Consider the following 25102-nt stretch of genomic DNA (forward strand, 5'->3'; position numbering starts at 1 on the left):
TAGCTTTCACCAGCAGTCTCCTCAAGGCCTTCTAGCTTCTTCCCTCAGCTGATGTTGTTTGTCAGAATGTCTAAACCTGGTCTCTCCGTCACAGCAGTCTTAGGACTTCCAACCTGGTATGTCAGGGTTTCCAGAGACAGAAAAATGAGGCGGCCTGTTTCATAAAGCCTGGGCACAGACATTGGGAGAGCATCACTTCCATTGTACTTTAATGGTCAAAGCAGTCTCAGAGCTGGCCCTGATTCAAGAAGAGGGGACATAGCCCACATCTCTCAATGGGAGGTGTATGGAAGAATTTGTGACCATTTTTATTCCACTATGGGTGACATCATGTAGGGCTTTGCAAGTCATGTTAAGGCTTTTGAATAAAGGCTTTTATCTTAAAAGTAATGAAAAGCCATTTAAGAATTTTAAAAGGGAGAGGATATCACATAATTGGACTTGCCTTTTGAAAAGATCACTCCAACTGCAGTATAAGAATGCACTGGGGGACTTCCTTGATGGTCCAGTGGTTAAGACTCCATGCTTCCAATGCAGGGGGCACAGGGTTCAATCCCGGCTCAGGGGAACTGAGATCCTACATGCCACAAGGCACGGCCAAAAAAAGAATGCATTGGAAGAAGGTTATTAAAAACAGAATGGCTCTTTCTTAGTTCCTCTTTCTCAATCCATATCTTATCATACAGATTCCTGTGAACATTACTATGGCAATTTGGCCTGGGGTAATGACAACAGAGGCAAGAAAACTGCAGATTCTAGAGATATTTGGATATAAAATCAATTAGCTAATACTCCTTGAAGTCCACTTAGGGCATAATCTTGCTTCCAATCCTAACCCTAACCATAGCCCTAACCCTAACCCTAAACCTAACCCTAAACTTAACCCTAACCGTAACCCTAAACCTAACATTGCTAAACTTACTTCTTGGGGACTTTTTACATTATAATCCTGAAACCTAATCTTTACTGTAACTTATGTGTATTCACTCCACACATCAATGTTCACTAATCTCCATGAAGACCAGCCTCTGAATAGAAATAGTGAGTGGTAAACAGAATAAAATCTAGGATTCTGCTCAATGATATCCACAATTAAGATAACATGTTTGAATTACACTTGCTGGGATTGATCAGATTTTCTTTTAAGACACCTGGAAACACTTGGGAAATATCACTTATTCATTTGATAAATATTGATTAAGTATGTACTGTATGCCAGGCACTGTTCTGGTCAAGGGAGTTACAGCAGCAAGCAAGAAAGACCAGGTTCCTGTTCTCATTCTGCTTACATTCTAATGAGGAAGAACAGCCCAAAACAAAGAACCAAATACTAAATCAATGAGATAATATTTAAGTAGTGATAACTGCTATAAAAAAAAAATAAAAGAGAGATGGGCCAGAGAATTCTTACTGGGACTGCTCTAAATACAGTAATCAAGGAAGGATTCTTCGAGAAAGTGACATTTGAAGTAAAAGCTGAATGAAGAGAAAGAGCTAGCTGTGGGAAGATCCAGCAGTTTGGGGGAGAGCATTCAAAACGGAGGGAGCAGCAAGTAGGGGTGGAGCAGGGACAAAAAGGAATTAGCGCTGCAAAGTACAGAGAGAAAACCAAGTGGCTGAAGCATTTGAGCGAGGGAGAAAGTCACCTGAAATGAAGTAGAAGAAATAAGAAAATAAGCAGGAATACATCACATAGGGCCTCAATGTCCATGGTTAAAAATTTGACGAGTATTTTAACAATAATGAGATGTCATTGCAGGGTTTTAGTGAGTCCTAGTCATTCACACTTTAGCATGAATTATTTTAATCTGACCCTTTCTCCTAACAATTACTTTAGATCAACTGAGGTGAGTCATTAGGTGGAAAAAACATTTCGGTAGACTATGAAGATTTAAATGGGGGAGAGGGGATGGGTAGGCTCCACTGTGTGTATATATACATATATGTATGTGTTCTGGCTCACCCTGAATTCCAGGCAATGTCAATGTCAGCCAGTCACCAGATAATGTCTACTGTGTGTCCTAGAAGTCAGCAGTGCTACATGTAGCTTTTCAGCACCAACATCAATCATTTCTCAAATATTCATATTTTTTAAATATTTCTATTTTAAGGTAAAGGAAATATCTTCTCATTCTATAAATTTTTCTATAATGTTAATGTTAGTACCTAACCAGATTTAGCCAATTCTAGATTTTCACTATAACATAGTTAACCTTGCAATATAAAAGCCTATCCTGCTATAGGGAAAAGCTTGATTTGGGATTTAAAAAAATAAGGGAAGTACATATGGAGTAACAAATGACTAATGTTTTTGTTAAAATAATGTTTACAATTAGAGTTCTAAAGTCCGAATTTTGATTTTTAATGGACCTTTTTATCCCTTACTCTATAAATGCATTCCTGGGCTCCCATCCACCACCACCCACATCTCACATAAGAAATTCTTTAGACTTTCCTGCTTTACTTGCATCAAGCCTGTTTCTACACACTGATTAGATCGCACTGTTGTCCTTTCATTTGAGGGACAGTTGCTGACACCATAGTTGCGCACAAAAATAAACATGGCTGGAAAAAAATCAATATTCTGTCCTGGTTTCCTGCATAAAGATTCCACAGTTTAAAAAAGACAGGATCATTGCTTACTAAGCCAATGACTCATACCTCTTGGCATGGTTGCCTGACCAAAAGAATGCCAAAACCGTTTAGCTTGTGTTCTTAGTTGATGGTCAATGACTGTTTTTTCCAAGGTGACCTATGTATAGTATATTTTTGCATATGACAGGTTTAAGAGGTTGTGAAATTACTGGCAAAATAATAGTAAATAAGCTGAGGCTTATTCACATTTGGCTTATTTGGTTAAATTACAACCCCTTTTGTGAATATCTCAGAAAGTATTTGGAAGGTCAAGATTTTCTTCTCTGGGCCTGAGTAGAAAGAAACATCAGTTATGGACATGGTGTGCCAGACCTGGTTCATACCAGCTGGCAAGAGCCAATTGTTACATTGTCAGGAATTTTCTAAGTCCATTATTAAACATAGCCATTATTACAAATCAAATTAGACAAACTTCCAATTATAATTATGTTAAAAAACAAAGGTAATAAATACCTAAAACTCTTTACTTCTAATTGTTTGACTACCTTTTACTATCCATGCTCTTGGGGTTTTTTATGTCTCCTGTCCGTGTGTGGTGAAATACCACATGATGGTTTTGCTACTACCCATCTCTTCCCAAAGCCACGTTTGGTGACATCAAAGCTGGTACCTCGACATAGGCCTTAGTGGGAGCATTTACATAGTGTTGATGTTGAAAGAGTTTTAATTTAATGAAAATAATTTATACAAAAGTGAAAAATAGTTTAACAGCAGATCACATAAAAGATATAATGATAATGAATTTATTGGGAAAAAGCAAACTGGGATGAAATTCAGTGCATGATTTTGTCAAATCATGATTGATTTGCTGGCTATGAATACAAGAGTTTGGCCCAAATCAACAAAAGTATTCTGTGAGAATCTATTGGCTATATGGAACTTGCAATAAAGAAGACGGTATATTTTATTATTATGTATAGTTTGTGGATATCATTTATATCAGTAAAACTCATAATATATACACATAATACAGGCACACTTTTTCCTCTGGAGAGTCCCTTGTTAAACATTGACCAGACATTACTGGTTCCACAGGAAAGATGAAATTCGACTGGTAACTTAAAAGCAGTTTTTTTCAGAAAGTTATAAAGGAGAGCGAGTTTGTTTCTTTGCGAACATAATCTGTTAAAATCAGTGTGTGTTCAAGCTGATAGCAGTTCGGTTTGCCAGTATGAAAAAGGGTTTTGTTTCCATTTTTCCTTTAAGACTCCTCCTGTTTGCAAGAGAACCAGAATTTCAACCCAATGAAACTGTAGACTTTTTTTTTTCAGCGTAAGGTATCATGGCTATCACATAGGGTTTGGGAAATATTGTTTATTTATAATTATGACTTATAAAAAAAACTTTCAAAATCAAACTATTGGACCAGGTCTAATTTAGTTTAGTATTTTCACCTTTCAATTCACCAAAAAGGCACATGAATATCCAGTCAAGGGTAGTGTCTATTTGCTTCATGAAAAATTTGACAAGCTCAGCCCCTCCACTGACCTGCAGGGGATGGGAACACTGAACACAGGAGACCAGAAATGGCCTCAGGTCCAATCACCCCAGAAAAGGAAGTTGCCAGATCACACTATGATTTTTAACCACCTATTATGTATTTCAACAGAAACCCTGTCCCAACACGTATCAAATGATCTCTAAACACAATTTAAGTAGGAAATATTAGACCTTGGTGTCTTTTTGAGTGAAGTTTTTTCAATCCATCATCCAGCATGATTTATCTACAGACATAGTCGTTCAGACTATTGAGACTTGGCCTTTGTTTCATCCAAACACACGTCAGATCCCTTATTTAAGTGAAAAACGCTCCCAAATGGCACTAGTGGGGAGATGAAGACACTCATGAGGTCTAATCAACGACTGAAAATTACTTCGTTTTTGAAGTTGATATCTGTTTACTTGAATTCTCAAAAAGCCAGGAAAAAAAAAATCCAGATGTGAAGCATGTATGTATTGTGAGAAGCCTGGCAAAGGTAATTTGGATCCATTCTATAACTGCCACTTTTTGTTTTTATTCAAGGTGTCATAAAACTGAGTTCTGCAGTTGAAGGTACGTTTTTACAACCACAAAATCAATAACGTTTTGCTTCGAGGTTGCACCGCGTGGCTTTGTAGCTACACCGCTTCTGTGGCCGTGGTGTCTGAAGCCATGTTCTAATTGCCAGCTACCGCCATTCCATCTGTGTTTCTCCTCGTCCTGGTCCCTTTATGCCACGCGTCTCTCAGCGCCCCCATGAGTGGCCTTAACACTGACCCCAGAGGCAGCATTGATGAGAGCGAATGTGTTTTGTTCTGTCCCTGATGGGATGGTCTCGGGCCCAGTGCTCCTTAGAGAGTCCCTCCCTCTGCAGCATCCTTATCTGAGGCTGGACCTTTAGTCTTGTCAGGAACCTTGCCACCCTTCTTTCAGTAGGACCTTTTCTAGAGGGTTTTGGTCCCTTATCCCAATGTAGCAGACATGTTTGCCCAGGATGTCTGCAGGCATGGAGTCATTATAGCTTCCTGATGAGAAAATTAAGTGGTTAAGGCATTTGCCAGTCTCCAAACATGAGTTACCACCCAGGAGGTATTGCAAGAGCCAGCTTCCTTGAGTGTCACCCATGTCACCCACACTGGGCAGTCCCCTGGAATTGTGCATTCGAGAAACTGAGAAGAAAATGAAGAGGGGGGTAAAGAAAAAGGAGGGTCAGTGGGGGAAGACACAGCTGTGTTTCACTGAGTAACCCCCAAAATGATGTTAAAAACACCTCATTGTTTGAAATGACTTACTAATTATTGGTATAAAATCGACCATCTTTCCCTCAGAGGAGCCTACATTTCACAAGTAGGGAATGTGTCATTTTCTCTCTTTGTGAGTGTCTGTTTGTTGTGGGGTGTGTGTGTGTGTGTTCTCATTTATTGGGGATTTGTCAGTCATGCATTGGAGGGTTCTTTGTCTCCACTTAATCAGGGGAGGCTCCTTGGAAGAGGTGGTGGGCTTTAAGGTGAGTTTTCAAATTTCAGAAGAGATGTGGCTTCACGAATGGGCAACGCATGGAGGTGGGGAGCGGGAAAATGCCACGGGGGCTGGAGTGGTGAGACCACCTGCTAGACTCAAGCAAAGGGACTGGGTGGGCTGGAGTTGGTAGGTTGGGAGATGAGAGAGGGACTCGGGAATGTCCCCACGGGGCTGGCACATCCAAAGTGGGGCCTCTGTCTTTTTAGTGGATTTAGTACCACTGTATTTTGCAAAACACATTAAAAAGGCAATAATTCTGACATTCATGGCAGAAAGTGCACTGCTCTCTCAAGTAAGGAAGGGACCAGGAGATGGTGCAGGCAGTGGCATTTCAGGGTCAAGAGAGGAGTTAAACGATGTCCCTCAAGGAACGAGGGAGGGCACAGTGCACGTGTCAGGCCCCTGCAAGGCCAAGCAGGGATTCAAGGTTCCTCTGCACGGAAACACGAAACTTTATTGAGAGATGATCCAAACCTCACCCTGGCTAACAAAACAGAAGACACAGCAACGAAAGCAAGCAGGACCATGAGAATGACTTTGCCTGTGGAAACTCCCAGTGGCAAGTCAAGCCGTGTTTCAGTTAATTATCTGTAGAATTCCAGATAACAGTGGGCCCACACTGCGCTGTTTGGATGTGTTATCAAGGAATGGCTTTGAAGTCAGAGTTTTTAATATTGCCTGCTTGGCCTAAGCACAGTATTCCACTTACAACAAAAGGGTGGAAAAACACATTTTTTAAAAAGCCAGAAAGCCAAGAGAACATTGGATAATTTAAAAACTATTGTTCTGGGGCTTCCCTGGTGGCGCAGTGGTTGAGAGTCCGCCTGCCGATGCAGGGGACACGGGTTCGTGCCCCTATCCCGGAAGATCCCACATGCCGCGCAGCGGCTGGGCCCGCGAGCCATGGCCGCGGAGCCTGTGTGTCCGGAGCCTGTGCTCCGCAACGGGAGAGGCCACAGCAGTGAGAGGCCCGCGTACAGCAAAAAAAAAAAAAAAAAAAAAAAAAAACTATTGTTCTGCTAGAACAATGGCCCCGTAATCATTTTGCTCGTAACTATGGTTACTCCTGGTCGCATCTGAACCCCCCAAACAGGTTTATGGTCTTCAGAGAAAAAGAAGAGTGAGGGAAAAGAAGGGCAGGGAGCAGAATGACTGCCTGGGGCTTTTTCAGGAGCATCCTCATCACTCTGAGTTCCTGGGGCTCACAGGGAATGGCCCTGGGTACCAGAGGTCAGGACTATTTCGACTGCTGCTTGAGCATCTTTTTGGCAGCTTCTTGGCTGCAGCCTGTAGTAGCTTGAAGGCTTGGGAGCATGCTGTGTTGTAGCTGTGTTAGAACCTGTGTGTCCAGGGGGCCCCCGGGGCGCCGTTGTTGAGTGGAGGGGGTGTTCCACGCATGCGCTCTCCGTGCATCTGGAAGGGGAGAGTTTGACAAGCATGCTTTGTGGGATGTACATGGGACACCGTTGTCTCGATTCAAAATCAAACCTCAGATGGTGGTGCTTGTGAATGCTTAGCTCTTTACTGGCTATTTTCCATCTGCGGAATGGACTCAAGGAGGCTTCTACAGCTTATGAAGTCAAGAAATATGCAGATCAGTGGAGGGCATCCACTGCCAGAAATGAAACCTATTTCCTTTTCTTTAAAAATGACTCTGTTCTGGATTATCCTAGAACTCTGAAAATAGCACTAAGGTTTTAGGTAGGTTATCCTTTTCTTTTTCTCTTCTTTTTAAGGAAAAACAATTGTCAAATCATAAGAGAGACCGTCAACAAAGATTCCATGTGCTACTTCCTACTGAGTATTTTTGTTATGCAGTTCTGTCTGTTCTCTTTTTCTGAAGCAGGGGTGCCCCCTTCAGCATTTTGCAGCTTTATGTAAGCTTCTAAAATCAGCAGAAAGGAAAAAGCTATTTATATCACGGGAATGGTAAGGTTAAAAGTGAATGGGCCTTTCACATTTTAAAGACTTAAAGTTACGGTGAAAGAGAAATACACATCAATACTTTCTTTTGCGATGAAGAAAAAATATTTGAACAGGAAAAAATTTAGGTTTGAAAGAAATAATTGCAAAGTTTTGCTGATAACACTGATGAGTTCTGGACTCTAATTTCAGATTGATAACCCCACACTCAGAAAATTGGGGGGAATTCCTTGGCTGTGCAGTGGTTAGGACTCTGCGCTCACTGCCCAGGGCCCGGGTTTGATCCCTGGTCAGGGAACTAAGATCCCACAAGACACGTGGCCAAAAAAAAAAAAAAAGAAAAGAAAATTGGGGTAAGAGAGAAACATCCAGACAGCTAACTGGGGAGAAGGAGAGATAGTTGGGGCGATAGCAAGAATTCCATGACAGAATCTTCTAAATATTCCTCTTAAAAGGGATTTTCCCTCTTGAAATTGGAGCAGGAAGAGGCACATATTTCCACAAGTAGGACCAATGTACTAGCCTGTCCAAGCAAAATGAGAAGGGAGGTCATGGAAGCACTGAGTCACGCCTGAGTTAGAATTGCCCTGACATCCTGCAGGCATCTTTCCAGGGAGAGAGCAGGGGAGAGAGGGTCCAGCCCCAGCCAGAAGCTCCTTATCCGACTCCCAGCTCACTTGGGGCTGGGAGGCTGCAAGCCTGGAGGCTGAGGACAGGCCTTTGCAACTGATAACCAGGTACGCTCTGTGAGGAGACTTGCCTCAAAGGTGACTTGTTTATCCCTTGTAGGTAGGTGACAATCCAAAATTTCAAAATGATGTCAAATTCTTCTGAAAGCCTCTATGAGGGAATGAAATTTGGCTTCTTTGGAAAAGTTCCATGTCTTTCAAAATGGGAAAAGATGAGCCTCTAGGAAGAAATCTAAGAGGTGAGATGGTGACCCAAGCCCCCACTGTCGATGGCCCCTTTGGAGGGAAGGCTGGGTTTTCAGTTAACACCCGAGGTAACATTTTGATTGTGAATCCCGTGTCTCAATGAACAGCTTCGATTTCATAAACAAAAGCTCTGCTGGGCTTGTGGAGCTTTTGTTTTCCTTTTTTCTTCTTGTCACTTCATTTTATTTAGATAATTTTTTTCTTCCAGTGTTATTGAGATATAATTGACATACGGCACTGTATAAGCTTAAGGTGGACAGCGTAAGGATTTGATTTACGTACATCATGAAATGATCATCACAGTAAGTTAATGAACATCCATCACCTCATATAGTTAGAAAATAAAAAAAATTTTCCTTGTGATGAGAACTTTTAGGATTTACTCTCTTAATAACTTTCATATACAACATACAACAGTGTTCATTATATTTATCATGTTGTACTTAACGTCCTTAGTATTTATTTATCTTATAACTGCAAGTTTGTACCTTTTCATCACCTTCATCCAATTCCCGCCTCCTAACCCCCATCCCCACTCCCCACCCCCTACCCTACCACCACCTCCCCACCTCTGATAACCATTAATCTGATTTCTTTTTCTTTGAGTTTGTTTGTTTTTGAAGTATAATTGACCTACAACACAATGTTAGTTCCTGGTGCACATCATGATTCAATATCTATATACATTACAAAACGGTCACCACTAGATACTTCGAAAGTGCCTTTCTTCATGGTAATGACTCGTGTACCACAAACCCGCAGAGCAGGGCACTTAGGACAGTTGTCACATCCAAGGTGATGTTCTCTGTGGCCTCAAGGCCTCAGACCCACTGAATGGAATGACTCCTCAAGAATAGGTAAAAATAAGGAAAAACGTGACTCAATCTTTGTTCCCATTTTCAAAATTCACAGCACCCGCAGCTTCATGTCTGTATTGTAAATCTGTAAAAATAGAGCTGCTTTTCAGTTATGAAGCGTTGATCGGACCTTTCATGTGTGTTGAGGAATGAGATACTTTTGCTTAAGAAGTTCTGTTTTCCATAATATGACATGCAGTGTTTCCAAAAATGCCCCAGTCTCAGTCTGTTTGGACTGCTATAACAAATTACCATAGATTGGGTGGTTTAAACAACAGAAATTTCTCTCTCACAGTTCTGGAGCCTGAAAGTCCAAGATCAAATCCCTGGCAGGTTCCTTGTCTGGTGAGGGCCCCCTGCTGGGTTGCAGACAGCTGACTAGGGAGCTCTCTTGTGTCCCTTTCATAAGGGCACTAATCCCATTCACAAGGGCTCCTCCCTCATGACCTATTCACCTCCAAGACCCCACCTCTTAATACCTTGGTGGTTAAGATTTCAACATATGAATTTTGGGGGGACATAAATATTAAGTCCATAGCAACACCAAATGAATTTAACATTTAAAAAATATTTCAAATGTATTGATATCATTCCCTCCCTAGATGAATTTTGTTCTTGTCATTGTATCTTTCTTTTTTTGAGCAAAGCCATATACTCGATACATCAGGTTAGACTGTGGTAGATCCATTAACAAATAGATAGCTGATTGGACCTCTTTCTAGTAATAAATTTAGGATAAAGATTCAATATGTTTACTACTGGAAATCAAAGCAAAACATTTTTACAGACCTTCAAGTCAGAGAGCTACAGAGATAAGGAAGGGCTGCTTCCAAGGAAAGAATCCCTCCCCATTCAACCAGAGTGAAGGAGGGCAGTGTGTCAGGGATCTAAAAACAGAATATTGTAGAAACTGAAATCAAGACTCAAGAAAGTTGTTTCTGCAAAGACACCCAGACCCTCTGCCTACAGGGCTAACCTGGACTCTGGATCAACTGTACTGAGCAATCAGGGTTCTCTCCTCAAAAGTATTTTGCAGGGCTTCCCTGGTGGTGCAGTGGTTGAGAGTCCGCCTGCCGATGCAGGGGACATGGGTTCGTGCCCCGGTCCGGGAAGATTCCACATGCCATGGAGCGGCTGGGCCCGTGAGCCATGGCCGCTGAGCTTGCGCGTCCGGAGCCTGTGCTCCGCAACGGGAGAGGCCACAGCAGTGAGGGGTCCACATACCACAAAAAAAAAAAAAAAAAAAGTATTTTGCAGAGCATTGTTATACTTTTGGTGAAATTGTACTGTTAAATAACAATGTCTCTGGGAAGAATGAGCACTGAGTTGAGAATTTACCAAGTAGCTTCCAAAAACTAGGACCCTCCTGAAATGGCAGAGATAGAGTCATGTGACCCATAAAATGGAAGTTGAATTTTGCCTAAACTGCAGTCTTTGTTGGGATGACCCTCACCTTGGGAAGAGTTCACCTCCAATAACCAGTGGCAGCATTTCAGAATTTTCTCACAGTCACCTTTTTGTTTTGTGTTGTTTTCCTTTTTCTCCTTCTCGCCTTCCCTCTCCCTCCTCCTCTATTCCAGCTGCACTTCTGTTTCTGCTGTGTCACAGAAAGCAAAGTAGAGGGCCCTTCAGGCAACAGAAGGCCAACCACTAACTGGATGGTTTTGGCAAGTAACTACTTGCCTAGTTATCCAATAAGATGGAGATCTCTATTGCCTGGGTCAGCTGAAAAGACCAGACAAGCTGCTGTATGTAAAGGACTTAACCTAGTTTATGGTATACAGTAGGTGCTTCTAAGCTCTTGTTCTCTTCTCTACCTTTCCCTCTCTCTGCTGAATTCCCAAGCCACCCTGCAGCCTTCCCTCTCTCCAGGGTCCAAAGATCTAGCCAACAAGTGATCACTTCCACTGAATTATATGGCGGCATGCTGCTGAAAGTGTCATTTTGGGCAAAGCCATAGAAAACAACCAGAATAAACCTTTGCTTCTCTGCTTGGAGAGAGTTTTGAGGGAAGCAGCTCCTCAGATGGGAACAGAGCTCCTTGATCACCTCAAGGGAGCTCCGTGCCCAAGTGAACAGGGCTGGGGTCCAATCGCAACCCCACTTGGAGGTAATCCCATCAAATGGGATCATTCCCTTACCTGCTCATCCAGTCTTGGGTGGGGTGGGGAGGAGAGGAAAGGTTTCAGCTGGTCCGACAAACAAACTGTTAGGTAAACACTGATTTTATCAATATTAATAATGTTTTCTTATGATCTAGTTTATAAGGTCACAATGTTCCTGAGTGTGCCATTTGTCAACACTAACCAAAAATATGGAAGTTTTTGAATAAAGAAAACTAAAGAGACAACAACCACAGCCATCCAAAGAGCAGCCTTCTATAAATCTTTACATGTATAGCTAAAAACTAATAAAGTCTGTGCTGAATAAGCAGCCTTGAGCACCTAGGAAGAGATTAGCATAACTCAGAAGACAGTTTGCTTCCAAAGCACCAAAACATACACTTCACCACCCTCCCTGGGGCAGGAAATAGAAATTTATAAATCAAAGGCAAGCTGTAAAGGAAAATCTGCCAGTTTAAGTCACTGATTTATTTCCTTGCTTTCCTTTTTGTTTTTTAAGAGAGTAAGTTTCAGTGCTTATGTGTTGACTATTTTTAGCAATCTTCTGGAAGTTTTCAGTGTACACAAAGCTCTTACATAAAAAAATAACCAACTCTATTATGCTGCATTAAGAAGGCAGCTTTTAAGGACAGTGGTCTAATTTGCAGTCTTTGAAGGTAATTCAATAGTGATTTCAAAGCCACTTCTAGTATTTTGGTTCCAAATTTAGAAAATGGCCTTTACATTTTCAATCTAAAATTGTGGTCTGGCCTTACTATTAATTTTGGAACACACCATAATTTAGACAACTGCTGAAATCACTTAAGGCTTTGGTTTGGAGCATGAAGCTGGAAAATCACACCCTCTTAAGTTACACATCACATCCATTAAAATTAACTGTGAAATCAACTTGATGTTGACCCTGTGTGCATTTGGTATTCAACTAAGATGCTTACCTATCTAAATATTGCCACAGCTGTGTATACAACTGTTTTGTTGAAGCCATTAATGCTTTAAGTTGGAAGAAGACACATTATGACTTTAGTTTGGTTTCCCTGAGGAAAAGCCAAAGCATTTTTACAATAATACATCAGTGAAATGCAAAATCAGATACCAGTCCCAAAAGCTTTATGGATCTGAAATGTTTTGGAGATATGTATGGATTTTCAGGTGTTTCCTGGTTTCAACCAACATGTATGCTTAGGTGGAAACAGAAAGCTAACGGATACAGCTCTCCTGAGTACAGTTTTTCTTGAACACATGGCTGTTAGGAGATACAGAGGCAAGTTTAATTTCCTTTTAAGCCTTCTGTATACCATGGTTGATTTTATAGATGGCCTCCTCAAGTGTAAACTCCCGACACTGAGCTTGGAACACACTCTACTGGAGGACAGTACAGAGCAGTATAAAGGACATTCCTAGGTTCAAACTTTGTCCCCATAACTCCTTGGCTGTGCTGTAATCTGAAGCAAGTTACTCTCTCTGAATCACACTTTCCTCATCTATAAAATGGGCTTAAAAGTAGTGAGTAATCCAGATGATTAAGAGGCCTAAATAAAATGAGATCCTGTTGAAGTACCTAGTAAAGTGTTTGGCACATAGGTATTCAATATATTTTAGATGTTTATATGTATTGTTTTGTTACTGTCTTTATTTTTATTGCATTGGCTCAAAAACTGAATTCTCAAAATCAATGCATCTACTTTTGCTTGATGTTATTTCACAAGTTTTTAAGAGTAATGATCGTGTGCCTAAGTAATTATGAATTTTGTTTTTTTACTAAATTGAATATAATTGTATTGCACATAACCTAATGGAAATCTAACCAAAGTTAGATACAATCGAAATCACATGGTACTTAGGAAAAATGATCAGCATGTCTCTAAATATCCTTTACTCCACTGTTTTCCTTTCTTCATCTGGTTGTTAATGTGGTTTAAGTTTGGAGCTTTTTTTTTTTTTTTTTTTTAGTGGTACGCGGGCCTCTCACTGTTGTGGCCTCTCCCATTGCAGAGCACAGGCTCCGGATGCGCAGGCTCAGCAGCCATGGCTCACGGGCCCAGCCGCTCCGCGGCATGTGGGATCTTCCCGGACCGGGGCACGAACCCGTGTCCCCTGCATCGGCAGGCAGACTCTCAACCACTGCGCCACCAGGGAAGCCCTGGAGCATTTTTGTTTTGTTTTAATATTGCTTTGGAATAACATTACTCCAGTAAATATTCCTCAAATTAAAAATAGAACACTTTAAAAAATATCACCCTAGAATGATTTAGAACATACTAGCCCTTTCAATAGCCCAGCACTTGTAGAATATTATATTTATAACGCACATTGAGGGAAAGAATTCAGCCTGTTTGAGGCCTATGGCAGCTGGCACAGAAAGACTTTATTTCCAAACATATTTTATTACTTTATTGTTCTTAACCTATTAAGACAAAATTAATAAAGTTATTAAATATCTGCATTATGCCATGTCTCATATGAGGCCATGAGGAAAGACAGATGAACAAGACGTAGTTCTCCTATCTAGAAAATGTGGCATCTATGGAAACAGATCATTACAATTTCATATAATAAAAATGGAGTAGTAGGAGGAGATTAAAGGAGTTACATGAACATAGAAGTCAGCCTAGGAACTCTGCCTGGGGATCAGAAAGATGCCCCAGCGAAAGACATACAGAAGGCAAAGCGGAAGCGGTGTATCTGCAGGTGTACTGAACCCCAGGGCAGACAGATCCTGGCCGACACCTCCAGGAATCAGATGCGGCCGCTCCCAGGCACGATCTCGCCAGATGGCAGGAGGGAGAGGCTGGGATCCTTAGAATGAGACACATGTAAGTGAACATCCTCCAGAATGTGTGGCTACAGTGAGGAGCTCTGGTCTCCGTGATCCCACTGAGGACGGGGGTCTAGGTGCTAGTGGAAACGGCTCTCAGAGAACACTGAGCAAGCAGCCCTGTACCCTGGAGGTGAAGCTGTGCGTTTCACCCGTGCACTTGGCTTTTGCCTTAGGCAAATCTTGTCCTCGACCTGCATGGAACCTCACAGGCTCCTTTAGAAAATTCACCCTATATCATTTAAAATATACCACAATGATCCACATCCCCTGTTTTTGGTTGTTGTTTTGTGGTTTGTTGTTGGGTTTTTTTTGTTGTTTTTGTTTGGTTGGTTGGTCAGTTGGTTGGTTGGTTTTTTTGGCCAAGCTGCACAGCTTGCGAGAACTCAGTTCCCGGTGTGGACTGAACGCAGGCCACGGCAGTGAAAGCCTAGAATCCTAACCACTAGGCCACCAGGGATCTCCCAACATCCCCTTTAGATAAATTTGTCTTCTTTAAAAATCTTTTAAAGAATTTTTATCATTTTTTAATCTACAATTAAGTATGTAAAACTCATTCCGTTTATGATTAGCTATGATTCCTTGGTAATCATACATATTTAGTATGTATGAAAGTATTTTCAAATGTAATGGAATTTTGTGAATGGTAAGTTTAACAATTAGTGATGCTAACATAATGTTAGTTTATAACATTCAATTAAATTTTTATTCGTTTTGATTTTGCAATTTTTTAATCTGTGGTTTAGTGCCAGTAACGTTTTTCAAGACTCAAATATTTTATATCCTCTTGAAAGGCTCATAAGCTGAGGCCTGGTGCCTCACAGGACATAATCATTGTAATACCTGTTCTGTGCCCTATGGGATTGCTGTGGGGTTAAGTGGGGTGAGGGACTGAAAGTACTTCTGAATCTAGAGTGAAATATAAATATTTGTTATCATGAATATATTTCTATGTAATAGAAAATCAGTCTACTGTTGATACCACAGAGGACACAGTGTATGTGTATATACATATATATATATATGTATTGTCTTATTTTTATGGAATAACTGCCCCTAGAATACTTGGTAATATACATTAATCATTATTTATTAATACATTTGTTATTTATAATTAGTAAAAATATATATGTATATATACTCAGAGTAGTATTATCTATAAATACATTGTCTTACTTTTTCGGAACATCCGTGCAATCTTGTTTGCTGCCTTCATGAAGGATATGTTTCCCTATAGCATAGTTGTTCAGAGTTCAGTTCTAGAGTCTGACTGCCTAGGTTTGAATCCTGGCTTTCCTGCTTATTAGCTGTGTGACTGTGGGCAAGTTAACTAACTTCTCTGGACCTCTCTTGCCTCACTAAAAATTGGAATGACAATAATAGTTAATGATTAAGTTGTATAATCCATGATAAGTTCGTGGAACCATGTATGTCACATCGTATGCACTCGATAAACAATGACGGCTGTAGTAAAAATAACAGTAGTCCTACTAGGAGTAAAGGAGGTGAGAACAATTCTCCAGCTAGGAAAGTCTTTAATTTACCCTCGCGGTATAGGAAGAACACAGGTGTGGACATACGTTCAGTTTCCATCACTGCTGTGTCCTCAGTGGAGAATGTAGTACAGGGACCACGACTGGGGGCTGACTAACCACCTCTCCATGTGCTGGGTTCTCTGTGTGGGAACTTTGTCAGTTTCCATTACTTGTTCAAGCAAGGATTCATTTCAGCCCCAAGTCCAAGGGCTCACTGCTCTGTTTCCTGCCATGGCACGTCCTGTCTTTCCTGGATGCTTTGAAGTGCTTTTGAAGATCACATTCTATTACCACACATTACAAAGAATTCTGGGTTTGATCCTGGAAGTGGGTCATACTGCATTGCTTGGCCCAGAAATCAAGGATTTCAGTGTGAGGTTTGGAGTAAGAGCCCGTGGCTTTGCAAACAAGGCGGGCTGGCTCTTAGCCCAGAGCAGGCCTTCAGCAGGACTTCATGCCAAGTTACCCTGTTTCTCTTGCTCTATACCATTTTTTTTCCCCAGAAGATACTTATTAAGCACCTATTGCCTGAAAGACACTATCATAAGAGCTGTGAGAGATACAAAAAAAAAAAAAAAAAAAAAATCATCGTGAACCTACCTCATTAGTCTAATCAATTTAAAAGACAAGTCTAGGGGACTTCCCTGGTGATCCAGTGGTAAAGAATCTGCCTTTCAATGCAGGGGACACAGGTTCGATCCCTGGTTGGGGAACTAAGATCCCACATGCCGCAGGGCAACTAAGCCCACGAGCCACAACTACTGAGCTTGCGCACCTCAACAAGAGCCCACGTACCGCCCACTATAGAGCCCACGCACTCTGGAACCCATGCACCACAACTAGAGAGAGGAAAAATGCGCACGCCACAACTAGAGAGAAGTCCGAGCGCCACAGCAAAAGATCCCACATACCACAACAAAGATCCCGCGTACCACAACTAAGACCTGATACAGCCAAAAATAAATAAAATAAATAAATTTTTTTTAAAAAGCAAGTCTATGAATAGAAATAGTGGGAGTCTGTCAAATGATATATTGTATTTCTTATATTCATCAAACTGATGTTTTACCATTATGTGCATCTGAGATTTAAGAGGCTTCTTGCCTGGTCTCTATGGTAGATACTATATGCCAAGCTGGCTCTACAGGCATCACATCTGTGGGCAGATTTTAAGCAAAGGGGCCGCTTTACAAAATTCTATACAAAATTCTTGTCCTGTGACAGCCCATGACCTTGTGCTGTCTTCACAAAGCAGCACATTCATGCTCTTCCTTGCTTTTGTACAGGATCCTCTGGCCGCAGCTGAGAGCACTCAGGCCATGGGGGGACTTTTCTATTCGAAACCAATGGGTGTAGAAAGCTCTATCAGGAAACCGAAGGTTAGTTTTTTTGAGTTCTTGTAGCCTTATCATGGAAAATGGTCAGATAAAATAGATTAAACAAAATGAGACTTATACAACCATCGAGGCCCATCTAATATCCACTTTGATACCATAAATGGATGTGACTACTTTAGGACCTTGGTGAACTTTATGCTACAAACAGGCTCATTTAGAGCTGTTCTCCAGATAAAATAGGACTCAGAGACTGATGGTATCAAGGACTGATGGAATCAAATGTTTCTGTTAAAAACAGCAAATATACAACATCTCGGGAGCTTAATATTATTCCTTTTTTTTGTTTGTTTTTGCAGTACGCGGGCCTCTCACTGTTGTGGCCTCCCCCGTTGCGGAGCACAGGCTCCGGACGCGCAGGCTCAGCGGCCATGGCTCACGGGCCCAGCCACTCCGCGGCATGTGGGATCTTCCCAGACCGGGGCATGAACCCGTGTCCCCTGCATCGGCAGGCGAACTCTCAACCACTGCGCCACCAGGGAAGCCCAATATTATTCTTTAAATGTTCCTACTCTTAAAAACGTAAGATTAACAGACGAGTCATTGTGATCTTTATAAAGTATAAAATTATTCCATTCACAAGATGACATTCAAAGCAGTGAAATACACATTAATGTAACTGAAAGAAGAATATGAAAGTATGAGATCAGGAGATGAAAGAAAGAAAAAAGCTGCCCAGAAGAAAAACAAACAAAAAACCTAGAATTGATAATGAAATACCAGTTGATTTATGAATAGAAAATATTGAAGTGGTAGCGTGATGGAAGGGCCACGTGGCAGGCTTTCTACCACCACATGTGGAATTGGGGTCCTTACCAAAACTCTATTATATTAATATATGTGTGAAAGAACTAGAAAACATTTTTAAAAGCGTCATCAAAATCACAGATACAGGAAAGTGGCCCCAGAAGCAAAGTGTGGCTACCTCTACCCAATAAGCTGAGCATACTTCTACAGGCAGACAAGAGGAAAGACTTAGGCAGAGACCTTTCTAGAATCTGCAGTTCATTCATTTTATTTGACCAGAGCGTGGCACTTAAAATTAGGAAGTGAAATTCCTTGATTAGCCTTTGCCTCTTTCTTGCTTCTTAACTATCCCTACAAATATCCGTAAACATATACACGCAAAATTACAAAACAATAATAATAAGGACAGGGTACCCCAGCTGCCCATTAGGTAATCAGGCTCATTCTGAGGTCCTTTGTCTGATAGTCCAGTTTTGTTCTTAGAGAAAGATCAGTTTCCTTAGAAAGACATATGAACTGGTTTAAGATGTGTAAAACTGTAATTTTTTAAAAGTTCGACTGAGCCAAGTACTGTGGAGGTACAGGGTTAGAGATGGTCAAGACGGGGGGGGGTCTGACGTCTGGGGAAGACAGAAGTCCATCATCACAGTGCAGGGATGAGAGGTGTGTGAGGCATCTTCTACGGGCTAAGAGGGCACAGGCACAGTGTGGATAATTCAGGAAGTTTTCACAGAAGAGGTGATAGAAGACAGGACATGTGAACGGTGAGTAGGAGTTTGTCAGGTAAAGAAAGGGAGGGTGGGAATTACAGGCAGGAGGAACAGTGTGTGTCAAGTCAAAGAGCAGGAAATATGTCACTTATATTATATTTGAAAAAGGAGCCAATGCTGTATAGGGAAAGAATGGGAAGAAGCAGAAGAGAAAGGGTTAAGTTACGAGAATCCCAACAAGGGGTTTGGGCATCATCCTTTAGGAAGGGAAGAGCCACTGAAGACCTTTCAGGCAGGGAATACAGCGATCAAGTTTGCCTCTTCAAAAGATAACTCAGAGGGCTTCCCTGGTGGCACAGTGGTTGAGAGTCCGCCTGCCGATGCAGGGGACACGGGTTCGTGCCCCGGTCCGGGAAGATCCCACGTGCCGCGGAGCGGCTGGGCCCGTGAGCCATGGCCGCTGAGCCTGTGCGTCCGGAGCCTGTGCTCCGCAACGGGAGAGGCCACAGCAGTGAGAGGCCCGCGTACCGCAAAAAAAAAAAAAAAAAAAAAAAAGATAACTCAGAGGACAGTGTAGGTTTTGACTGGAGACAGAGAATCCTGTAATTATTAGGGAAGGCCTATCAAGACCAAGGCAATCCATGAGATGGAGGAGATTGGATTTATGGAATTGATGACTATGTAAACATAATCTATGAGGAAGGGGAATGTGGGGTTACAAATTGGATATTGCTAATTTCTTTATTTTTGAACGTCAGAATCAAATGTAAGGGGGTTCCATTAAGCAAAAAAGAGTTGGATTGAACATAAGAAAGTTGTTAACAAATAGCCAACTGAAAGATGAAGTTCTTAATCTGGATCAATGAATGAACTTTAGAGAGTCCCTACAACCATCTGAAATTAAAATCACACTTTTTACATGTGAGCATATGTGAATTATTTCAGGAGAAGAGTGTCTATAGCTTTCAACAGATAATCTAAGGAGTCAATGACCCAAGATGTAAAAGAACCTCTTCATTGCAAAATTTGTAGAATGGCAATTTCAATGAAGTTTTAGAAAACAGGGTTGAATACAGTTATGGATTGTGTTTCTAAACTTTAAAAAAAATCCATAGACACTTTTGATATCCTATAGGTATATATATACAGTCACCCCTGGCGTAAACAACCTCCTTCCACTCTGAAAGGCTGATAGATTCTCCTAAGGGAAATATGCAAAGCACCCCCCTTCCCTGCCTCACCCCTGTCTTCCCCCTGCTCCACCACCCCAATCACGCTGAGAGTCCTTCACAGTAGCACCCTCCGGTCAAAAAGATATGGTTAGGTTTTACTTTCTGTCACTGTAATATACAAACCAATAGATATTTCATTTTCCAAATTTAAAATTATGTTCTGATAGGGTTTCGCTTCTAGTGATATGACAGGATATATACACACGTATGCACACACACACACATATATATATAAGCGTACATATATATTCTTAAAAACATCAAAGATCTAATGAGTTAGTAGGGAGTTATTGGAAAGCAGAAAGTGGAAGAGGTAACCAAAACAGTAAAGGTGCTCCTGCCCTGAGGGCATTTGCTGAATCAGGTTGATCATAAATTCAGGTTTTGGTGGTCCCCTACAGTAGGAAGAAGCAGACAGACAAAGTCCAGAGCCTGACCAAGGAGAAATCTAACAGGAAAACCCTATCCCATACAACATGCACCCCAAAAGCTTATACTCTATAGGTAAGGATGAATCAGAATGTAACCATCTCCACATGAGAGACTTCCCAACCCCAGCTCCAAACGAAACAAAATACACATGCACAAAAAACTCCTGTGGTGGTACGAAGGCAAGGGATTATCCATTCATGAGAAGTTGTAACCATATATATACTTCTTTCATGCCCTTGGTCCAAATTCACATCAACTGAGCGGTTCAAACGCCCTCAATCCATGAATAGTTCAAATGATAATCCTCTACAGAAAAAGGAATATTTTCCTAGGCCACAAATAGCTTTCCAAAATAATTCTCCAAGGAAAGTGATCTGTTCACTGTCAAAAATAACCAAACGGGGCTTCCCTGGTGGTGCAGTGTTTAAGAATCCGCCTGCCAATGCAGGGGACACGGGTTCGATCCCTGGTCTGGGAAGATCCCACATGCCGCAGAGCAACTAAGCCCGTGCGCCACAACTACTGAGCCTGCACTCTAGAGCCCGCAAGCCACAACTACTGAGCCCACGAGCCACAACTGCTGAAGCCTGCGTGCCTAGAGCCCATGCTCCACAACAAGAGAAGCCACCGCAATGAGAAGCCCACGCACCGCAATGAAGAGTAGCCCCCGCTCGCCACAACTAGAGAAAGCCTGCATGCAGCAACGAAGACCCAACACAGCCAAAAATAAAAACAAACAAATAAATAAATTTATTATTTTTTTAAATTGACTTTAAAAATAACCAAGGAAACAGGGCATCATGAGCAAGAAGAGAACAGACCCTCTGAGGACTAAGATGTTAGATTATTAGAATTGTTACAACACAGATATACATGCCATGTGTAAAGAAATAAAAGATAAGCTTTAGAAGATCTGTGGGGAAAAAAACTATTTGTAAATGACTAGGAGATTCGAAAAAGTGTTACTTCTGCAATGGGCAGAGCTTTATAATGGGGAAAAGACGAACGGGGGTGTGAACTGGGTGCTTCTGGGGTGCTGACAGCATTCTATATCTTGGCCAAGATGGTGGTTACAGGATGTTCATTTTGTAATTATTCTTTAAGAATATTATACACACACAGAGAGAATATTTAACAAAATATTCTATTACAAGGCAAACTACGCTCTTTCAAATTACAAAAACAATCCCCCTCCACATCCCTCCCCCGACCTCCCAGGATTCTGATATGCCCTCCTGTTGGAGAATCAACAGGATGACATTTAGGGCTATAGAGCATAGAGGAAGGACTGTAGAGATAGGGTATGAGGAACCACATGTGCTCCAGTGGCACCTTCTACCCCATGCGTCTGTACTGGAGGTAGGAGCATAGGGGAAGATTGACCAGTGCTTGGGATCTGGTCAGTGTCTTCCCTGAGCTCTGATGCCTTATAACTTCTTTAATCTGTTCTTCTCAAGAGCATATGTAACCTAAAGATTTAGTAATCACACACCAGAAAAATTTGGTTACAAAAAAATATTACTAACACTAATAAAATATTAGGGCTATTTTTATGAGACCATGACATTGTTTCAGAATTAAATGTTTGACAGCTTTCAAAATTGAATTCACATACCATGAAATCCACCCATTTAAAGTATATAATTAGGTTGGGTTTTTTTGGTGTTTTTTTTTTTTTAGGATATTCAGAGTTGTGCAACCATCACCCACAATCTAAGTTTGGAACATTTCCATCACCCCAATTAGTCACTCTCCACCCTCTGACCCCAAACCTAGGCAAGCACTAACTGACTTTCTGTCCCTCAGAATTAAAATGTATGCTTTTAGTTTAACTGCCTTAAAGCAAACTATTTTCTATTATGAATGCTTGAAATTGCCCCAAATCTAATCTCCTGAAAAGAATCGCTAATTCAGCCTATGACTGTTTTCTGTTGGGGGCGTGTTTAAGTGGCGTTACCTTGGGGAACTGTGCAGATGCCGAGCATCTCCAGGGCAACATGCTTGACCTGAAGATGGTCTCTCCTCACCACTGTGACCCACTCACCCCCCAAACACACATGCAACCTCAAACAGGGTGTGATGATCAAAAATGCCAGCACAACTGCATGTAGGTCTTGGCCACCAAAGCTAGTAGGTGGCATGTGCCCAAGTCTTTACATAACCTCTGAATCATTGTAAGATTTGACTGTCACAAAGTCATTAGGCATGTACTGTAAAGATTTCCGTGAAGGGAGAGGCAGTCTGGTAGAAGTCGCTGCCAGGAGCCCCGAGGCAGTAGAGGCAGTGGTGTAACCGAATCAAACTTGGGTCCACTTGGCCGAAGTAAAACCAGTCTACTGACACCAAGTGGTGGTGAAGGAAAGTACAGTATTTATCGTAAGGTGCCATGCAAGGAGTTTGGGACAGCTAGTGCTCAAAAAGCCTGAACTCCCCAGCAAAGCATTATAAAGGCAAGGTGAGGGAGGGGCATCCCAGCTTGTGTACAATTCTGATTGGTTGATAGTAACAGGATGGTTCACAGTGTCAATCCTTAGGCACCAGTAGGTCTGGGGGCTACATGCTCATGGTCATCAAGTAGTGAATTTCTTCCATTTGGTGGCATTTTAGCATCTGTAAAATAACTCAGGAAATGTGCATCAGATACCATTCTCTAGGTACTGCAGAGGGGAGCTACAGCTGAGAATGTAGAGAGGGGTCTGTCCCGGGAAGGCCCCGTAGGGTCCTGCTTGGTTCATAGGCTCTCTGAGGCAGGCACCGGGCAGATTCAAGGGCTCATCACTTTGGTTCTTCCCTTTTGCAGGTTCTCTGAGTGGTGGGTAGACTTTGCTTCTCAGAGCATCTGTGGGGGACCATCTATATAGGACTGTTATGTATTTTGTCTTTTAGGACAGGAGGGAGGGGCATTCAGTGAAATCCACCTGGGTCTTTGTGGTCTATTTCTTGGAGTTTAGATTATTTTGCTCTTGAGGTCGTATCTTAGTCTTATCAGGCTGCTCTCACAAAATATCATAGGCTGGAAAGCTTAAACAACAGACATGTGTTTTCTCATGGTTTCGGAGGATGGAAAGTCCAAGATCAAAATGCCAGCACGGTAGATGTCTGGAGAAAGCGCCCCTCCTGGATTCTAGACACTGCCTTCTCACCCTGTCCTCACATGGCCTTTCCATGTGAAGAGAGAGAAGGGGACAGAGAGAGGGAGACATCTCCCCGGTACCCTCTCTTCTTATAAGGGCACTAATCCCATCACCAGGGTCCCACCCTCTGGACCTCATCTAAGCCTAATTACCTCCCCATCTCCAAATACCAACACAACGGGGTTGAGCCTTCAACATATGAAGCCTCCATGGAAGGGGGTGCAGACATTCAGCCCATAACAGGTTCCCTTAGGTGCATAAAGTAATATTATGACAAATCCCTCCCTTTAAACAGAACAAATAAGATAAAATTTGAATTAAAAGGGGGTGGGGTAGTCTTCCTCTGTTAGTTTTCTATTCTCGTAAATAGTCTTTAACGTGACGGGTTTATCGTGAACTGTTTCTGTGAAGGAAAAATAAACTGGCCCTTCCCTTCTAAGAAATGTACATCTTAACGTTTGTGGGGTTCAGGTGCTAAGTGAACGGCTACAAAGTGCCTGCTGCTCAGAGAAAGTGACAGGGCAGAAACCAGCCGCCAGCCTCGCCAAGCTGTTTCCTTTGACATTCCAGAGGCCCGCCCAGCCCTTCTGGTTTCCCGGAATGTTGTCCCTCGGTCATCACGGGGTGGCCGAGGAAAAACCCTGCAGCCCCCCGGTGAGCTGGAATAAGACCTCATTCGCCAACAGGGAGAGATACCCTGAGTGGCCCCCACGGAGCCCGACGCAAGCTCGGGGGCACAGTCATAGCGGCCAGTCCCCATGTGGCCCAGCGCGTGCAGAGTGTCCCAGACCCACTGTCCCAAAGGGACAGTTCACACCCAGGTCACCAAAGCCCACCATCTCACAGAAGAGGTGGACGTGACCGGATCGCACAGACAAACATCCGACAGGCTCCGACAGGCTCAGTTTAGGCAGCACGAGAGAGGTGGGCGGAGGTGACTGGGGAAAGTCCGGCTCCTCTCAGCACTGGCGTTTTATCAGTTGCATCTCAGATGCTGTCACTCACCCGGAAAGGTCCTAAAACACCCCTTGCTTCCGCTTCTGAAGCGGAGGGATGTGGTGGCAGCTGTCTGGGGGAGATGGGGCTGGGCCTGAGGGGTAGGAAGGAAAACTACCAGATGGGACTGGACCAGACGGAGGAAAGCAGGCAGTGCAGGAAGGTGGGAATATCCCCACTGACGTCCAGCCAGCATCCCCCCCACACTGGAGGCCCAGGGGCTGTGTAGAAAAGCTCCATCAGCTGGGAAGCTAGGAGAAACGCCCTCATTTTATAGGGAGGAAGACTTTTCCTTTTCACAGAGCTTGAAGAAGCTCAAGGAGATGTCAGCAGAACTTAAAAGGGACTGAATCCCTTACATAAGTGAACTTGTGTATTGGATCCATTATATACATGAAGCCTGGAAATACGAGATTAATATCAGGGCTGGCGTAAATAATAGCTATTAATTGCAATTAATAACATTACAATTAATTACAATTCACCACAGTAGTATTAAGCATTTACTTTGTTCCAAGTCCTGCACTGGGACCTTTACCTGTATTATCTCACTTAACCTCTCAACAACCCTATCAGAGAAGTACTTTCTGCATGCCCACGTTACAGACAAGGA

At 42.3% G+C, this 25102-nt stretch overlaps 1 protein-coding gene across 16 annotated transcripts in view; it reads left to right on the forward strand.

The window, feature by feature from the left end:
- DLGAP1 (DLG associated protein 1) overlaps positions 1 to 25102 on the forward strand; it is a gene marked incomplete at its 5' end in the record, with an annotated part of 323664 nt that overhangs the window by 211724 nt on the left and 86838 nt on the right. For 8 of the 16 annotated variants that reach the window (XM_081253128.1, XM_081253120.1, XM_081253130.1 and 5 more), the window contains one exon: positions 4679 to 4708. The exons of the other annotated variants lie outside the window; for them this stretch is intronic. In XM_081253128.1, the coding sequence (XP_081109254.1) occupies positions 4679 to 4708 (30 nt within the window). The remainder of the gene's footprint in view (positions 1 to 4678; positions 4709 to 25102) is intronic. 16 annotated transcript variants of the gene reach the window in all.

This window comes from Mesoplodon bidens (genome assembly GCF_964165515.1).
Source record: "Mesoplodon bidens genome assembly, chromosome: 13".
In the NCBI taxonomy this organism is placed as follows: domain Eukaryota; kingdom Metazoa; phylum Chordata; class Mammalia; order Artiodactyla; family Ziphiidae; genus Mesoplodon; species Mesoplodon bidens.